At 48.8% G+C, this 19,842-nt stretch overlaps 1 protein-coding gene across 5 annotated transcripts in view; it reads right to left on the bottom strand.

Moving 5' to 3' along the window:
• CYFIP2 (cytoplasmic FMR1 interacting protein 2) overlaps positions 1–18,842 on the bottom strand; it is a 45,473-nt gene extending 26,631 nt beyond the window's left edge. Inside the window, exons 1-13 of one of the 5 annotated variants that reach the window (XM_009820000.2) lie at positions 18,726–18,842; positions 16,562–16,651; positions 16,404–16,481; positions 13,571–13,672; positions 12,376–12,557; positions 11,957–12,053; positions 11,126–11,254; positions 9,623–9,727; positions 6,350–6,441; positions 3,340–3,457; positions 2,340–2,459; positions 1,565–1,690; positions 178–344 (exon numbers count right to left, since the gene is read on the bottom strand). In XM_009820000.2, the coding sequence (XP_009818302.1) occupies positions 178–344; positions 1,565–1,690; positions 2,340–2,459; positions 3,340–3,457; positions 6,350–6,441; positions 9,623–9,727; positions 11,126–11,254; positions 11,957–12,053; positions 12,376–12,557; positions 13,571–13,672; positions 16,404–16,481; positions 16,562–16,651; positions 18,726–18,842 (1,523 nt within the window). The remainder of the gene's footprint in view (positions 1–177; positions 345–1,564; positions 1,691–2,339; positions 2,460–3,339; positions 3,458–6,349; positions 6,442–9,622; positions 9,728–11,125; positions 11,255–11,956; positions 12,054–12,375; positions 12,558–13,570; positions 13,673–16,403; positions 16,482–16,561; positions 16,652–18,725) is intronic. The other 4 variants (XM_009820001.2, XM_059825158.1, XM_009820002.2 and 1 more) reach the window with 4 other exon arrangements.
• Positions 18,843–19,842: the final 1,000 nt, after the last annotated feature.

The following is a 19,842-nucleotide window of genomic DNA, read 5'->3' as shown; positions in this document are numbered from 1 at the left end:
ACTGTCGTTATTGGGGGAGTCATGCCCAACAGTTACCTTGGAAAGAGCTGCTGGCCAAGGTATTTTGGCTGGTTGTATACCATGAGGTGTATGCAGGGCCACGTGCTTATATAGTACAAATGTGTTACACAAATAAATATATGGGCTTTGCATTACATTCAAGAAGGACAGACTGACCTGATCAATACGTTCTTTTTCTTCCTGACCGCCTGCCTGAGTGGCTCTCGCAGGGTCACCTGGGCGAAGTCCTGCAGGGCTGCATAGATAGTGTTGCGGATGGCTTGGTTAAAGACACTCTCCATCCGGCCCATCAGCACTTGCAGACCTTTGATCATGGCAATTACCTGAAGCAAAAATTAAACACAGACATATTTGCTATTTTTCCATTGTATGAAAAGGTCCATAAATCCAACATTAAGAGAATTTGGGACTAAATTAATTCTACTCAAGTAACTTAGGTCCAGTAATTAGGTGGCTAATATCTTTTATGTTAGCTGCTTTACAGATCACAACAAGCTGAGGAGAGCATTTACACTACTACTACAGTTTCTTGCATATGGCCCCTGTCCCTTGGCAGGCTCCGTTTCCACTCCTGATCTCTTGATATCTTTAATAACTCTTGATATCTTTAATAACTCTTGATATCTTTAATAACACACAATCCCACATTTATCCATTAAAATTCCTTCCAAAATTCGGAAGTTTTGGGATTTCCAAATAAAAATGAATATTCCTTATTTGTAGACAAATCTAGAGTTTAAAAAAGTCGGAAGGTCTATGGAGCTGACGAGGAAAAACCGGGAAAAATAAAGAAATAATAAAGCACCGGTAAAACACACAATCCCAGGAAACTGCATGTGCTTCACATGTGGGTGCAGATGCATGGCTTGCACAGACCTGCACCCGCACCGTGGCAGTCTTCCTTGTACAAGAGTACAGTGACAATTCCCAGGAGGGAGTGAGCCACAAAAATTAAGGCAATATTCAAACCACCTTGGACTGTGTAAGGCAAGACGAAGATGTGAGGGCGTCCCACAGCCAGGCTTGGAGGACTATTCCCACTGTCCACAGACAGCTGGACCAAGAGTTGACGGGTCCTGGGGACTGGCTGAGGATCTCTTGTGTTTGCACAGCGCCTGAATGTAGCTCCTGATCTTGCTCCAGATCACGCTGCTCTGCAAGCCTCCACACTTTGTTTTTTTTCCAGGAGCCCTGAATCCCCTTGCCAGGTCAGGAGGGGCTTAATACAGCAATATTAAGAAAACATAGGGATTCACCTCCCTCTTTCTCCAGCACACAAACACAGCATAAGAAGAGCACGATCAGGAAAAGAGGAGAATTGCTCTAGTCATCCACTGGTGCAGTGTTTCTACCCCAGTAGGAGCTCCTAAGAACTTAATATGCCCCTTAATTCTGGTCACCCGTAGGCCACAGGGATGGGGAACCTGCTGAGGAACCTGAGCAAGGTGGGTGAGATGCCCTTCCCTCCTCTTCCCCTGGCCTGAGGAACATGGACAGGAAACCAGTCCTGGATGGTTCTTACTCTTGTGCAGTTAGCACCTACCTCCACAAAGGCAAACTTCTCTTCACTGGTGTAATTGTACCGGGTGGCTCTCTCATACTCTTCTGCTGTTCCTGGGCAATCCTTGTTACAGAACTTATCTGTGGGATGAACCAGCTTCCAAGAGTACTGGAAGATGGAAAGAGACACTGTCAACATTGCAATGAGTAAGAAGTCAGGCTGGAAAGACTGAAGAGGGCCCTATGCCAGGGAAACACTCCCTAGACATTACTACAGTTGTTTGACATTCCTTTGGGAGCAGAATTTATGCTTCTTCCTGGCTTTATTATCACTGTACTGAATACTGTTTTTGTTTATTTGGGAGGTTGCCAGTCATATTGGGCTTTTGACATCCATGGCCTTGTGTTGAGATGTGGTCAAAATTTTCCAAGTTAAAAATTTCCATCATCATTTGAATTACAGTTTTAGTTGCTCAAGACACAGACTCATCCCAACCAGCTTTCAGTACTTAACCGAGGTGTTCAGGTTAGAACAGTCACCCAGTCCCCCTCTAACATCAGTGGGGACACCCCAGCACCTGCAAAGGGCGGTTCAGGTCCAGGGTGAGATGATTAAGCTCTCTTTCTCCATTTGGTACGGAGGGTGTTCAGGGTCATTAGCTGCCTGATCTTAGCATGTTTGTTAATGGCTTAAAGTTAGGTGGCACGAAAGCAAGCTCACCTTTCCACAGTCTTTGTTACATGCCATGTTAAAACGTTCACGCTCACCTGGGAAGAGGAGGACGTTACACGCTCACCACTTCCATGGATGCACTCACCACTTCCATGACGTGGGCACTCCACTTGGACAGCAGCTGCAGTCCCCGTAAAGCGAGATCAAAGAGCTCCCTGTACTCTTCATCTGATTTCTGGCTGTCCAGTCCTGAGCCAGTGACCACCTGGAGAACATCACATCACGTCAGGGCTAGACTCAGCAACTTGCCGCAGAGGCTTCGCTGAGCCAAACAGCAGCCACAGATCTCCCTCAAATCCCAGCTGAAATGAATTCCCTGTGACCTTATGATCAAGCTAAAACTGCGCAGTGCATATACTGTCCCTCAGGAAGAGGGGTATAACTTGGCAAGACTCTTTTTACACAGGCAGTCAATTTATACTTCCTACAGAAAAATGAGTCTGACCTGTCACCTCAGAGCAAATAACTGACTGGTTTTATTCCACTTTCACATCCCTCTGGCATAGTCTAATACTACTGAAATCCTTGAGAGTCCTTTACCGATTTAAAGTGCAAATAAGCACTTACAAATGCCAAACAGAAAAGGGCCAAGAATGCTAACAGTTCATTAAACTAATAGTGATAAATGAGGATCAGACATTTGCAAAAAACAGTCACAATCACATCAGAGGGGGCTCCAACATTCAGTAATGAAAAGAATAGAGATGTCCTCGTGGACTTTCCTTGAAGCCCTGACCAATACCTCTGTGTAATAGAAAAGATCCGTTTACAAGTCATGGGTGTTCTGCCACCTGGCTGATAATAAACATTTAGTCGCAAAAAACTGTATGCTTCTTCCTTTAACTGAGCTGTGGCCAAAAAGCAGAACTTTTGCAACAGATATTCCAGTGCACATGATTTTGCACCTGCAAGGGCCTTTCATAACTAGCTTTTCTATTGCCGGATCGAGAAGTGGTTTGTTCCACTTGTGTCCTTCTTCCCTCCTCACTGTGTGTTCTTGGCAGACCCTACTCCTGCCACACTTGTCCTCTCCCAGCCTCGTCTGTCTGATGAGCCTGATTATGGCGACTACGCACTGAGCTTACCTCGCTGTTGCTGTAGCGAGCAAGCTCTGAGATGAAGCGGATGTGGTCGTCTCGGATCTGGACCATCTGCTCACAGATGTTGTACTGGGGACTTATGCTGCTCTGAGTGCACGTCCACCTGGGCAAAAAAAGCAAGGGTTTCAGGGACAGGACACGGGGCTCCACTCAGACCCCCAAGGGACAAAGCCTTGCGCTCAACTGCTCTCTTCACTTCAACAGGCTCAAGACATGCCAACTTCAGGGCAAATGGCAGCCTGTGTCTTCTCTCTCATGTCCCCTGGTGTGTGAGGTCTTCCCAAGGGGATCTCACACAACACGATGGGGTTGCTTGCCTCACCTTTCAGCCTGAACATCTCTGCTTCATCCACCCTGAAGGCTGCTCTCCATGTTGGGCTCACCTACCCCCACGGGCAGAGGTGGCTACTTCCCAGGCCACTGTTGGTCAAGCTTTCAGGGAAGGATGAACTGCAGAGCCCCAGTATCGTTTGCATCCTTTCTGCTAAACTTAAGGATAACCATCCCTTTAGAGGTCATTCCTTCAGGTCTAAAAGGGCTGGGTCACGCTGCCTTCTCCTGCAAGGAAAGACCCTGCAAGGGGCCAGCAAGGAAATATCCCTCCCACTCGGTTTTTGGTTCTGGCTCACACTACCAGCTCAGCAAACAACCCCAAGTATAAATGACAAGCAGAATATGATTGAATGAACTAGATTTTCAGTTGCATTGAGCCACACGTACTGTGTAACAGTGTAATGGGGCCCTAAAAGAAGTCAGTGCTCCCCTTCCAAAGGCACAGTCATATGAAGAAATAGTGTGAATTAGGTCTATTTAATTTAACATCTCCTTTTTCCTCATTCTGTATTAGCCACAGATGTAGAACCAGAACAGCTCCACCAAAACGCTTTGTGCAAGCAAATGTCTGTCAGTGAGACTCTCATGTCTTACTCTGTCATCACAATGTAAATGTTCAGATCTTGCCCTTTTTCCCCCTAAATAATTGTCCATCTTAAGATAGATAGTCATCTTCTCCAATCTAGATTGGCCGTACAAAAGGAAGGTGAGAAACCTGCCTCTGATATGGACATACACATGAAGACATATTCCTGCAGTTAACTGTGAGGCACTTGTTGCCAATAGTTGTGGTGGTAGAAGGTCCTGGAAGCGCTGGGCCGCGGCATCCCTTGTGAAATCCATCCTCCCACAGTCCCATCGCTCGACTCTTACCCGTTCCAATGTCCTGTGCTCCCCACCGGACAATCGGCAGGTTAGCAGGAATGGCCAGGGCTGCACCAGCCCTCCCTGCCACACACAACCTAGTTCACAGTGCAGAAACAAAGCGCCATGCAGGAAAAACACCGATTAATTCCACTTTCATGGAGACAGGGAGGGAAAGGAAGTGACAAAAACAATATTAGTAAAAATGGGGATTATATGGAACCACCTTGGCGGAGTTAGTGTTGGGAGTCCCATGCAATTTGCTGGGAAAGCAAGTGAGTGAGGAAGAAACATTGGTTAGTAAGGTACGGCACACAGACCTGGTAGGACAGATTTCAAGACAGACATTAAATTGTGCACAGGTAGACAGCCCGCGAGCTACCTTGGTTTTGAGGTGAGAAAATGAATGCAGCTGACACATGTTTCGTTGAAATGTGCTTTCTGAAAGATTTGGGATAAAAAGATGTAAATTTTTAGATTAGTTTTTCCTTTTAAATTGAGTTTTCAAAAATATTTTTTAAATTTACATTTTGTAGAATTTTAATATTTTCCCATTCTTCAATTTTAATTGAAATCTTTTGATTGGGAAATTTTGCCATGTTTGTTTTCAAATTTCTCATGAAAAATTCATCAGCACTTTTCAACCAGCATTCGGGAGGGGGGGGAAGGGCTGTTCCTGGGTAAGCCATGTGGCAGGCAGAAAAGCTGGACCCTCCGGGATGGAAAGGGACGAGCAAACAGAAGCAGAGAGATGAGCCTGCAGGTTAATTAGTTCCTGTCCTGCTGAAGATACAGCTCAACTAGGCTGCTTCTTGCAGTCACAGGAGAAATCTGACTTCCACGCGATACGGTCCCACGGGTGAATGGCCACTCCCTGGTGAAAGCCGGGCTGTGATCAGCGATTACGGCCCAGCACTGTTCAGACGGGCTTTGCTTACGTGTGATTGCAAACGCCATCCGAGGATATCCAAACCTAACACCGGTTCTTCTAGCAATAACTGAGTGTGATGCAAAGCTACAAAGACAAGTGGGGCCTTGCACATGCCTGGTGTGATCTGAAACAACGTCTGCAAATTCATCTGACAGGAGCAGCAAACTGCCTGTGAACCCAGGCTGGGAAGCAGTGCTCTACACCCCTGAGCACTGCCGTAAAGACTCCATTTCTGCCCTTCTCCCACAATATTCATTTATTTCCAGTGCATCTGACGCCCCCGGTTCAACCCTCATTCCCACTGCTCTTCTTCATGAAACCTGCCTGCACTAGAGGAGACGCCCTGGCTACTGCAAAGACAGATCCACTGCTGTGTTCATGCTCTGGATGATTTTGTCCCTGGGATGAAAGACGTGGATTAAAATCTCTCCAGAGCAGGGACACGCTGCTCGCACTCACACACCTCCGGGCACGCACACCTCCCAAACACTCAGCAGCTGCCCCGAACCGCGCGCCAGCCGCCTTCCCTTCCTCCTGCCTCGCTGCCGGCCACCGAGCACCCTCCCAGCCCTTGCCAGCGGAGCAGATGTACAGGCATGCCCACTCCCCTGCCTGCACACAGGGCTATGGTTACACGTAGGTTCAGAGCTGGCTGCAGACGCACGCACTCGGGGGCCGGCGAGGACGTCTTCCCATGCAGGGACAGGGAGGTACACACGTGCACACAGAACTGGCACGCCAGGACTCACACCTCACAGAGACACACACGGGTACCCGTGCACAGACCTCACGCACGCCGGAGAGTTGCAGCTCCCACGGCTTTTGGGACACACACAGAAGCCAAGAGACATTACGGCAGGCACTCACTTGGATTTGTTCTCCTCATAGTGAGCACTGGTCTTAATGTATCTGGCCAGTTCTATCTGCATATCGCCGAATAAAGGAACCACCTGCAGCTGCTGGAAAAGAAAACAAAAGATGGTTGAAACACGGCGGAGAGCCCGTAGCCCCAGCGCAACACAAGGGACTACGAAACAGCATCCTGTGTCTCTGAAGCTACGGAAGGTGTCAGGCTGTTTAAAGCAAGGTGCAAACCTAGACCCAGGGTCATTTCACACCTAGGAAGTGACCAAAAATGATCACAAAGCTTTTTGTGCAAGGAAAATCTTCCCCTGCGAGTGCTCTGGAGCCCTGGACTCACCCAATGGTTACTGTCAGAACGGTTCAGTGCTGTAACTGGCCAGAGGAAAGGGTCTTTTTACAAGAAAAGGAGAGAAGCGTCATCCTGAGCAGGCCTTATTGCCTCCCACCATAATCCTCCAAGAGAATAGAGGAATGAAAAGCCAGCATGTTGGTATTTTGGCAGCAAGTTGCTGCAGCTCCCTTTAGAGGGGAGCTGTAGGCTGCTTTGCTGCCTGGACTGCCAGAGATGTGGCACCTTTCCCCAGGGACACCACTGCGGCTGCAAGTGATGTGTCTTAAAACTTCTCCACGAAGAGAAAGACACAGGCAATGGCTGCCTGCAACATAACACGGCTTTCCTCACCCTTTACATCCCAGGACGATTTGGATGGGAATAAATTCAAAGCGCACTGAACATACCTCAGGCTGAGACAGGTCCCTGCTTCGCTAAACTTTCAGCTGCAAAGAAAATTCAACCAGGAACTACCAATAGCTCTTCAATAAAATCTGAAGCTTCAAGTTCACCCAGCTACAAAAGCCTTGCCCCAAAATTCAGGGAAGATGCTGGCAAATTCCCTGTCCTATTATCACATGCTTCTCTTCTCAGGCTGGCTTGTATGGAGGATGTGCAATGCTGTCACCAGAGATTCCCACTGGCACTTTCATAAAAGGTTTAAATGAAGGGGTAGTTCATTTTCACTACTCAAATTCCTGGTCAATCCACTAGAAATTTAATCAGAAGGCAATAAGCAGATGTAGTAAGAGGAGTAGTTGGCCTTTTCTTATTGAGATCTGATAGTCTGGAGTGGTACTTAACTGATTAGGTGAGACCACAGCAGATGTTGGAGAAGTGCAAATGGAAAAAAAGCTGGACAGGAGAAAGTTATTCCATGCAATGGAAAATATTTTACCTGATTCTCTGATGGCCCACAGCACTTTGCAATGAACAGCAAATCTGTTTGAACGCACCAAGATGACCAAACTCTACAGATTACACTGAGGACTTGATTTAAACTGAGATTCAGTCGAATTAGCAAAGCGGAACCAGGGAAAACTGGGAAGACTCGGAGGGATGGCATGATAAATCACCTTTGCAGAGCTGTAGTCCTCAGCACTCTCCCCAGTGACTGGAGGATATTCAACCACCTCATTATCGCCCTGTCTGTGAGGTTACAGTGTCTGTCCATAGTTCCCTATGTGGGAGTTTGAGTCCTGCTCTCAGAGCTGTCTCCAAGATATGATGCAAATTGGGGTAAATAGGTCCCCACTTGCTCAGGGTGAGGATGCAGCAGCTGGTACATCAACGTTTCATGAAATCAGCTATCTGGGCTCGCCTGTTCCCTCCCCTTGCACAGACCCAGCGCATCACCTATAAACTGCAGGTCAGGGCAATAAGCGGGGAGGCATGCTCTACCCTGTCACCACCACCAACCCCATCTTTCAGGCTCCTCAGCAGCTCTCTGGGTAAAGCAGCAGGGAGGAGCCACTCTGCTGAAAGAGTGATGAGAAAGAAGCACTCTGTGGCCCCACAGAAATCATCATCTTCTCATTTTCCCTGACGTGGAACAAATGCTGGCAGCAGAAACTAATCTTTCCATCTCAGGAGAAAGATTAATACAGTGGAGAACTCTGGAAGGACTGCTCAAGGTCAGCAGGTCTAGAGGAAAACTAATTGCTCTATCTGGGAAGATATTCTGCTGTCCTCCTTCTATACTGTTCTTCTTTGCTGCCAATACATTTGTCCCTTGCCAGATCCCACCACGCCTCCTAGAGCTGAGCTGCCCCAAACCTGAGATGCCTCCTAGACCGAGCCTGTGTGCAGAAGCAATGCAAGAGACATCATTTCACCCTGCGAATGCCGCAGGCGGTGCTGGAGCTGTGCCGGGCTCATGTGAGCCGTGCAACCAGTCAGAGACACCATGGGAACTCAGCCCTGCCTCCGTCAGCTGGTGGCTTGCACACGCACCAGATTTTGGGGGGGAAGCAACAGGGTTATCCCAAACCTTTCTCATGCTGAGTGGCTCCGGGCAATGCAGCCTGGTTTCCAGCTGTGGACCAGCCCATGGCCAGTCTCAGCTGCGCATGTGTGTGGGCAAAGGGAGGCTGCACGGCTGCTTCCCACCCTGTCACTGGGAGCATCCAGTTCTCGTGGGCCTTTCCCCAAAACCCTGATCTCATATAAGGCAAAAATGGTTCATCAAACTACCGGGTGAGCCCTTTGAGGAACTCGCTGAGTGCCTCCAAGTCCCCGCCAACACAAGCTCCCCAATAAGCTTTTTCTGTCCTACAGGGAGCACAGTTTATACATGAAATAAGACTGCCAGATCACACGTCGGCTGGCCAGCTGTGTCCCTGTCCCTCAGCTCAGCAGCTTGCTGAGGGAAAGGAGAGTGCAACCACCACCCGCACAGACCTCAGCAAACCAGCCAGGTTTGCCAGTGGCTTGAAATCACCATGCTCCTCAGGAGACTGCAAACCTGCCTCAGAAACGTGCAAAGAGATTGAAGCGATGTCAGTCTGGTACACCCTTCCCTCGTCCACAAAACAGACCTCCCATGTGCCGTCCCTGTCCTTTACCCCTCAGCAGAAAGCAGGCAGAGCCGCAGACACAGCTGGCTGCCCAGCGAGGGTGTGCAGGGCCCTCGGCTCCCACAGGCTCTCCGGCTTCAGCGCCAGCGGCATGGGAGCAGAGCCAGCCCCGGGCACCGCTCGCACATCCACAGCCTTGCCGAGGGCCGGCATCGCTTGTCTCACCCATGCTGCAGCTCTGTGCCTGTGCATGTTCACAGCAATCCCATTCCTCATCCTCTGGTCTAAATAATATCTTGACCCTTCGGGTTTTTTTGAGCTGTAAATGATTTGTGGGGTTTGCTTTTTGCTGGCAGCACGTGCAATGGTACAGGTCACTAATTCATTGGTCCTCAGTCAACTCCAGCCTCACCCAGACAGGTCACTGACCTTGAAGAATTTATCTATTTTGCTAAGGTTGATTCTCTTCTTGGCGTCCAACTTGTAAATGTTGCTGACATTCCCATCCATGAGATACAGGCCAAATCCCATCACCTGGAGAAGACGGAAAGGCAAGGTTTCATTAATGTGAAGACAGCAGCACAAGTCAAAAACAGTTCTCCATCACTTAGCATGAGGAAACACTGTTTCAGGCTGCTGTAACACCTGACACTCATGAGAAGACTGTATAAAACGTACATATATCTGCAAGGATGTATGTGGCAGACAGAGGACACACGATCGATTGCTTCTGTTTTCTGTGCAAAAATACATGACGCTCACTTTGGTAACTTGTTCCTCCTCTCTCCCGCATAACAACAACCCAAAAGTCTTCTCCACCCAAAGGCGAACATTCACTCCCGGAGAAAAACTGAAAACATTTAAAATATTCTCCTAGACTGACTTTTTCCCTTTAATTCAGTACAAATCATTACAGATATTCAAACTAGGCACATTATCCTTCAAAGAACTTTAGCTGATTCATACCATGGTAATGAAGTTCTTATGGTAATAGTGACTGCAATCACTGTAATAACTGACAGTGATTGTACAGTAAGGACAAATATACAAAACAAGCAGATACTTTGGCATGTTCATCTTGAGGGCTCTTTAGAGTCAGGAAACCAAACCTGGAAGGATCTGCCTTCTGCATGGAATTATTGCTGGGAATGGGCATCAAGAAGAAAATTTAGGGTTGCAAATTTGGTGGTGATTTTGGCATGTCCTATACAGTTACTGAGGTCAAGCCCATGGTCCCGTACATCCATGCACAACAGAAAAACCCATTCCAGCTCTGGAGAGCGCAGGGCACCCACTGGGACTCTTGTCCATCAGCTGGAGACCACCAACACACACGTGCTTAGTCCCAGGCAGGCAGAGCTGCTGGCAACCTTGGGAAGGACTGGGGGAAAAGACAGAAATGGAGATGGGGAAGAGCAGAGGAAAGGGAGAGAGTAAACAAGATTTTTATATGGGACTATGGAAGAAGGCCAGAAAGGACAGGGGAGAAATGAGGGGAGAAGGTCCAAGTTACAGCAGGAACAGAGGCAGCTCATGGCACTGCCCAACAGAGGTGACACTTCAGAGCACGGGGGTAGGACAGCTCTGACCCACAGCCACATCCAGTCTGTTCAGCTACAAAGAACAGGTGAAAGAGGAGAAAATGGGAGGATTGAGGTATCACAGCAGAAGACATAAAGTAACAGAGATCAGAAGGGAAACAGGAACAGGAGGAAGGCAGCTTTGCTGCTGCATGCAGAAAGCCTTCCCATCTCACAGCCACCCGCGTGTCCAGAGGACGCTGGCTCTGCAGAGAAGGGATGCATGTAAACCCAAAGGAGGAAAAAATAAAGATAATTAAAAGAAACATTGTCCCAGGGGGGAATTTCATTTTACTGAAACAAAAGTGAAACTACGCAAGCACCCAGCCCCATAAACATGGCCGAATCTCACCTTTAAGAGCATGTGTTTCTCACTGGGAGTGAGATACATCTTGTTTTCATAGTAGTCCACACAGATATTGACAATATCAGCCAGCAGTTCCTCATAGCCAGGGATAACCTCTAGTTGTTGGTGCAGACACTGAAACATCAACAGGGGCCACATTATCCACATGGACAGAGGGCAGCAGGAACCAGGGGAGAAACATACTTGAAGGATTAAGAGTACAATGATAAGAGGTTTCCTAAAACATCGTATGTATGCTTTTTTAAAGTTACAGATGGCGGATTGACCTCATGATGCCACCTATAAGGAACAACCTTCCTTCTGCAGGACAGCTCCTCCCTTCAGACTGATCACAACAGCCAAATGTCAGACAGTGAGATGTAAAGAAAGGGTCTGTCTCAGAAGCAGAGTTTCCGACTCCATCCTGTCTCTGTGCAATATTTTACCAAATGAACAGAAGCTATAGAACCTGTGGAGTGTGGAGGGCCCTGGGTCTGACCTGCAGTCCCCATGCAGTCGCAGAGATGGACTGGATGGATTTCCTGGGGAAAACAGGGGAAGAGTTTCTGGCAGAACCTCCTCCTCTAAGAGCTCTTCTTGCGCCTTTTAGACCTTCATCCTTGTCTTGACATAGAGACCTTCAAAGCCACCAAGGATGACCCATGAGAAGGAGATATTGCTAGAGTTATACAGCCTAACCCAAAGACCATCAGACTCAGTGGGCAATAACCCAACAGTTGTTGCCACAGTCTGGTCTGAAGTGCTGTCAGCCTTGGCAAGATCATTGCCTCTCTCTACCTACAGAAAGATTAACTGGTTCAGCGGAAAGGGACCTGCCTGTGTGATGCGGTTGTGGTTTGCCAGGAACATGGAGAGGTTCTGGGACTCCTGGATGGACTGGGGGTCTGCCATCTTCCGCAGAAACTGGGCAGCTCTGGAAGGGAGAAATCTAATGTCACCAAGGATCACCCACCCAAAGTGAGACTCTCAACACCCGCCTTCCCTGTTTCACCTGCAACTGCAATGCAGCAGCCTCAGATGCCCCTGCAGTCCAGCTCTACTCTTTCCTTGTTTTACCAAGACGAAACCGAAACAAAACAGGGCTCAGAGATTTGCCTCAACTCACAAAGAGAGCCATGACAGCGCAGAAACCCAACCTCCAGCCTTCTGAGGTCCACCTGACCTCACTGCTGGGCTGCTCCCTTGCAGACCAGGCACAGTCCTGTCCCTCCTCCCACTGCTTCGCCCCCTCTCACCTTTTGTAGGCAGAGTGGTCATTTTTGACGCTGCACTTCATGTTCTTCAGCTCATCCAGGACAGCGAACATGTTAATGAACTTGCCCAGCGTGAGGAGATACGCCTCGGAGACAAAGTCCTTCCTCCGCTCAGCGTGGCACAGGCGCTTCACTTCGCTGCAGAACCGCTCGATAGCCTTGCGCTGGAAGGCAGTGGGACAGGGTCATCCCAGCAGTGGCTCACACATGATCACTGCACCACTGATGGGACCCCCCTCCACCTACCCACCACCTCCTACATTTAACAAAAGCATTTTTCTGCTGGGGATGGAGGCTCCAAGATCCCCCTCCGCTGTCGCCATGAAACGAAGCGGTGTTACAAACCACTGCAGACAAACGTCCTCAGTGCTGGGGGGAGCTCAAACCTCCTATTTGTGCCTGCCCTGAGTGCAGCATGTTCTGCAAAATCAGGCTTCAGATTTTAGGTCGGGCATAAAGACCTCATAGGACATAAAACCTAAACACCCCGGTGAAACCCAGCTGCAGCCAGTTATAAACACAGGCAGTGATGGGGAGAGGTTCCTGGAGCCCACAGCAGCCCTGTGTTTGCTACCTGGTCATTGCTCTCTTGGCATCTAAGCATATTATTTTGTGAAGTACTTCAAGTGTAGCAACTGCTAAATTTAATCTTTGGTGCTCTTTGCCAGCTGACCCCCAAGTTTAGGGGGCTGTGAGCACCTGCCCGTTCCTGCTGGCACAGCAGAATTGTGTCCAGCAGCATGGCTGCATCCAGCCCTGGGCACCAGCTGCACCACCAGCCCTCAGCTCTTCCTGGCTTTGCTTCAGAGGGAAGAGCAGAAGAACAAGCTGTGCTGGCGCTGGTGGAGGAACAGCTCTTCACATCCACCAGCCAACACCCCAGAAAAACAGGAGCCTGTGGCACCCATGGGGGCTCTGCTCCTCCATCAACTTCAAGGGCTGAGGTGTGCTCATTCCCAACCTGCGTACAAGATTTTGGAGCTGAACAAGGGACACGTGGCTCAGATTTTGCTTTGGACAGGCCTCAGGTATCTACTGGTGGCTGCAAGGAAGAGACCTACCAGGGTGCCTGGGGGTTCTCCAGGCTGGCCAGGCATGCAAGGACAGCACAGCCCTGCTTAGGATAAGTTAACACTAAAGTCATAAATTATTTTTGCCTCCTTCCTTGACCACTTACCTGAAAATACATGAACTTCATAAGCTTGGTAACTTCTGGCTCCAGGACTTCCACCGTCTTCTCATAAATCTCCACTCGGTTTGGCTGTTCGTTACATTTCACCTGTGTCACAAAGACAAGTCATCCTTGTCAGCATCAGAGTTTCTAACACAGCTGTGGACTGCAATGGCCACCATCTTCTGCTTGTTTCACAGTGAATCCTGTCCCCATCTGAGGACAACAGAGGGACCCAAGAGGGACCTTGCTTTCAAAGCAACAGGTAACAGCAGAAGGAGCTATTTCTCATATATGAAATTCTCTCCATGCATTATAAAAAGGCACAATCCTGACTCTGAGAAAGAAAAGTCTTCTAATGCATTTGTGGGGTAGAACACATGAAATATGCAGTCTGGACTTGCTACACAACATGAGAATGTTATATCATAAAGTTATCTGGGACTTTGCAATGCCATGGACACACAAGGCACCAGGCCACAGCTCTGCTATAGCCTTGCTGAGATAATTTTGGTTCTGTTTCAGACCTCTTAAAAATCACTTTTAGTGAAAACCCCAACTGCCCATGGCAATGCATCTTGCTGCCCTCCTCTGGTTTTGTTTCCAGTTGCTGCTGACACAAGGCTGCAACGGGGCTGACAGCTCTGGTGCAAATATAGTAGCCCAGCAGCTGATCTGCAGGGCGTGAGGGAACAAATCAGCCAGTTTTACATGTGGGAAGATGCAAAAGTAGCCTTGCCCTCTCTGTAGTGGGGAATCTAATGTCCCTCCCTGGTGTTTTATACTGCAGTCAGGCAACATTGACAGTCATGAGGATGCAGCTCGCAGTAGGGAGGAGTGGTGGCTATTCAGGTGTAGGCTCTGTTCTTTCCCTGTAAAACCACAGTCCCTGACGTAGCACAGGGAGGTGTACGTGACCAAGCAGCCAGGCTGGGGGGCTAAGAACAGGATCCCCCCGGCCATAGCCACGTGCCCCATGGCAAAGCGCAGGGGTCACTCCAAGATCAAATCTGGTGTATCTGTAAATGAATCCTCTGCCGTGGTGTTGTCTGCTCCTCGGTCACATGTGGCACTGCCTGCAGCTCTGGGGGGGAGGACGGGGCAGAGAGTGGGGACCCCACAAGCTGCGCTCGAAGAGGCACAAACGTCGCAGGGGTGACTAGGGTGGGAGGATGCTAAAACGCCGAAACAGATGACTTGTAGCACTCTCTTGCCATCAGCTCAGCCACGGCCTGCCTTCTGTTAGCATAGTCAGGAGAGGCAATGGCAGCACAGCATCAAATATAAATGGGAGATAAGCAAATATCCAATCAGTGGCAGAAATCTCCCCATGGCTGGGTCTCATGAGACCATCAGCAGAGTATAACCCGAGGGGAACTGAGGTTTGACCTTTCCCGGGGAATTACAAACATGGGCATTGTCAGCCATGTGGAAATATTTTTTCCTGGCTCCACAGAAGAGCTGCAAACCCTTTTATCCATAGGGCTAATGGAAGTGCACTGCACCCGCCCCGACGCAGTGTCAGTCGGTGTTTTTGCAGTGATCCAGCACGCGCTTACATTGCGGAAGACAAGCTCTGAGCTGGAATCTGAATCATGATCAGAGGGCCATGTGGGCAACCTTACTCATGTGTGTAGGTGTCTGCAGGATGAAGCCACCAAAATTCAGGTTCGGGAGAGAAGGACTAGAAAACAACTGAAGCAGAACTAACAGTAGAGGAGGAGAATGATTAAATGTGGGGGTAGATCAGGACCTGCAGGTATATCAGCAGCAAAAAAGGGCATTTAGGGAAATGTTTCTGGCAAATTGAAGTGCTCCTTCATGCATCCTCACACAACACCTACAATTCTGGGGCTCCTGCCGGGAGCAGAGAGAGCACCCGAGAGTCTGGGCAGCAGTTCAGGCTGCTGAAACCTGCCCCAGCTGCCTAATCTGCTCTGGGCAAGTCAGGGGAAGCCTGAGTCTGCCACGTCTTGAGAGGACCTGTTGTTTTCATCCCAGGCTGCTTCGGCTCCCTTCTTCACACAATGCAAGAGTCCCACTCGGCACTGAGGCAATTTTTAACTGAAGCTGAAGTTCCTGATACCATGTAATGGTATGATACCATACAATGGTATCAGGAAAATATGATATAAACCATATCTGATGATTTTACTCTCAACGCCCAATAACTAACTGCCTTTGCCTGAAGCAAAGTCCATCTCCCCACAACATGGGACAGAAAAATATTCAAGTGGTGCACCGGGAAGGAAATAACCACACTGCTTTAATTAAAGCAAAGGCTACCCATTCTCCAGACAGAGAAGTGGATAAAGGCCCAAGCGACAAAAACACAGCACTACCCCAAGTACTGTGCTGGACCAGAGCTGTGCTCAGCTGAGTCCCGTTAGCAGCTGTAGGACAAACAAGCTGGTCCTGCGGGAATGAAATAACTTCAGGTGTGACTGCTTTGGGGAGCAGGGGAGGGGCTCGTGAGACCAGGGAATGTATATAAGGCAGTTGCCTTTGGGGGGCAAGCATGACTGAGCTGGGAGGCAATGCTGGGAGGTGTTGGGGATGGAGCCCTTGTATACATGAGGGTGCAGAGCTGTAAGCCCTTTGCTAGGGCAACAGTATAGGTCTGCTTCTGAAATGGCTACCAGCTGCTGAGATCAGTGGTTGAGACTTTGGTGGGGAGAGGACAATACGAAGAGTCAGTGGTCTCTCTTTTCAACCCTTCTATCTGCTTCAGCCTTCTCTGCTTTTTTGTTGTGCTGTCTGCAGTCCAAACTAACCCACACTGAAGACAAAACCAGCTAGGTGCTCTGGGAACACCCCTGCCTGGGAAGGGCTTGAGTACCTGGGGGATGGCTCGTGAGCAGCTCCTCCACGTGTAAAGCATCACGGCGTACTCGTGGCCTTCTTCCAGCATTTCATTCTGAAAGACAGAGAGGCGTTGTTGGGGCAGGGCACCCACTGAAGGCTCAGCATTGCTGGGGCAGCGCCTGGGGGACTCACCATGCTGGAGTGCACCGTCGCCTGCTCGATGTACCTGGCAATGCCGGTCACAAAGGCATTTCTGTCTTCAAAGTTTGTGTCAAAATTAGCCTGTGGGCGAAATGGAGAGATGGGGATTAAAATACAGCTAGTTGTTTGCTCATCTGATATAGTCCAGCATGGGATGTGTTGGCAAAAAGCAGAATCAGTAGGGCTCCTGGGGCATGGGAGCAGCTTATAAACAATTTGAGGTGCTGCACCTCTAGGTCTGAAGTAGATTCATACATGCAGCCTGGGATGCTTCTGAATCATACATGTTCATTAGAGGAAATCGTGCAGATTATATGTGTGAAAATATGGCAATCAAGACTGAAAAACCCTTGTAAAATAAAGCCAAACCAGGTGGGGATCAGCTACAGGGAACTGCAGCCACACCAGAGAGCAAACCTACAGCAATTATTCTAAGGATTTTAGCTCGGTAACTCAAAAGACAGATGCAGCCTCATTAACTTCTATTTGTGCCCTGGCTGCTAGGGGAAGACCACATCCTGCCAGCAGGAATTGCAAAAAATAAACACACAGAAAGGGCAGGGAATGAGATGTCTGGAAAACATAAATATGAAAGTCAGCACTCATCCAGATGCTATTATCAGCACCAGTGTTGCTCTTGCAAGCAGATGCTTTGGGACGAACAGTTGTTTTGGAAGTTGAGCTACTCCTTTGGGTTGGGACAGGCAAGCAAGAAAGTGCAGGGCAAGGCGGGGGATGAAAAAGCAGCTCCACAGCCTCTCTTCACTGAGTGCCCATTCACATGCTCTGCGCTCGGGTAATTTCCTCCGCGAAGGCTGGCTGATGGTATCTGCTGGAGGGCAGAGTGCACAGAAGTCCCAGGCACCCAGAGCTGCTCCTTGCAATGACATTAGCATTGCAGCGACCACACTCACCTCAGTAACTGATCTCCTGAGTAGGAAAGCCAGGAGCAGAGAGATGTGGCCACAGAAGTACTCTTCTTAGTGCCTCCAGGATATTGCATGTGACCAATGTGCCAACAAAAGTTGAGGCTGCATATGTATTTCTGTCTAGCAGGGGAGAGGGCTACATACAAACCAAGCATGATGAGGGAACAGGCTTGGCTAATATCTCTAGATCCAGTTTAGAGGAGGTTTTTAGGTCCAGATGTGTGCACACAGTTGTGGCCCTGAAAGGAGGCTGTGCCATAAGGCTGGACCCTGAGCCCCTCACAGGACACAAGCCAGCAAAGAGTAAAAATTTATTTAAAGAAGAGATAAGCAAAAGGGAGATCAAGATTTTCCAGAGAGAGCTGAAATTTGAACAGCCCAGAATTGCCTTTGGGTCTGATAACCCGTAGAGATACCAAGGCTACTGAACAAGCCCGCAGTCTGACCTGCTGAAAGAGATACTGTAATTTCAGACCCCTGCGTTACATGGCACAGCAATCACTGTATGGGTGTATTTATACACTGCCACGGGTAAGTCATGAATTCAGGAGTGGCAGGATGGAGAAAGTAACCTCATATTATATTTAACCCTGGGTGTGTGCTATAGAGCAGGGTGTGGTGGCCAAGCAGCTGAGGCATCCCGCTGCAAACCCAAAAGCAGGAGGTTGAGCCTTGCCCTGGGCTCATGCCACGCTTTGCTTGGTCAGTGCAGCTGCAGCTAAATCTGCGGTTGTTCAAGGCAGAGAAGCGATTGCAACGACTGCCTTCCCTTGCATGCCATCAGCTCCCCAGACCGGCAACTCCAGCTGTGCGAGCGGCACAGGCTGGCCAAAGTCAGGCAGAACTTTGATTTTGAGCTACTTAGATGCATGCACTACCATAAAAAGGAAGCAGAGAAATATGAGCATAATAAAACATTGCTGAGAACTTTCTGCTGTTATCACAAATCTTATCTCCTGCTTTTTACCCACTCATGCACTCTGGTCCTCATTTTTAGCTTCCTTATGTCTCACTCAGCCTCAAAGATCCCTTTCACCAATCTCTAGTGCTTTTCTTTTAAAGCCTTTGGGAACAGATCTGTGGCTAGATCTGTTCTGAACATTTCCTTAAACATGGTGAACCCAGGATGTTTTCAGCAAGTTCTCACAGCACCATGTGCCCCTGTGCTTTGCATGAGCTACCAGAACAACCCTCCCTGCCCCACCACCTCCGAGAACTGAAGGTACCTGGTACATGATGGAGGACGGTGGCGGTTCGATGCATGGCTGCTGGTCTGGCAGAGGCAACTCCTCCAGCAAGTCCACATTGGACAAGGCATCCTCTAGCGTGACGTGAGTGGTCATGGTTCTGAATGTTCAGTTTCCGTGCTAAATCCAAAGGAAAAGAGATGGTGATAGACAGACAGACAGCAGCCAGAAGACTGAGTGGGAAAGCACCAAAAGACAAAACTGGAACCACGACTGGCTGACACTGCAGGAGACATGATCCCGGTTTATCTCGTTTTCCTTTTCTTGTATATTTAACCTACATCTCTATGTCATCTCTCCTTCCGCGATTCAGCAGCAGAGTAGGAATGCAGAATAAGAGGAACACAGCTACCCACCCATACCCTTCTCTGCTTAACTCTATGCAAAACTGCTTAAGACAGAGCACAGCTGGGTGCTGCAGTGCAGCTTTAGCAGCCCCGAGTGAAAGCGTGTGCTCCGAAATGCAACGTGGTGCTATCAAAAATATCTCTCGAAACAGCACGAATAGAAAAGTATGACCGACGCTGACACTCACATGCTCTCCTTCTCACACACATGAATGGTGCTGGAAGCTGTAAACAACAAATTGCATTCTCAAAGGTGAACCAGAAAGGATCGAGTGCCGTGCAGGCAGGCTGTGGCACTGCAAACAGCAAAAAAAGAAGTTGCTGTTAAAAAAGATTTTCCCTGTTTTGACCACACCTCTGTCCCTTACCTCCTTTGCCATTCACCTTTGCTGTAAGAGCACAAGCATGGAGGGGCAGCTGCTGTCACCCAGGCTGAGTGCTTGTATAATCACAGCCACAGGGCCTTCCCAGTTAATACCTAATCCGCGTGCAATAGCTGTGGCCGACCTAGAGCGTGTGTCTCCTAGAAAAACACCCCGCTGCATTTAAACATTTGCAGAGAGAGAACTCACTTTAAATATTGACATGTCATTCGATTAGCAAATCGCCCCCCGAGTGCTTTTTTCCCCACTCAGAGCCGGTCTAGTTTCAAACGTGAGCCATCGAGTTTTATCGCTCTAATCTGCAAGACAGTAGAGCTCTCTATTATTAAAGTTCCCATCAAGATACTCACACATTTCAATAAAACA

Source organism: Gavia stellata, chromosome 16, assembly GCF_030936135.1.
Source record: "Gavia stellata isolate bGavSte3 chromosome 16, bGavSte3.hap2, whole genome shotgun sequence".
NCBI classification, from domain to species: Eukaryota; Metazoa; Chordata; class Aves; order Gaviiformes; family Gaviidae; genus Gavia; species Gavia stellata.
This window is presented reverse-complemented; position numbering and strand designations above follow the sequence as displayed.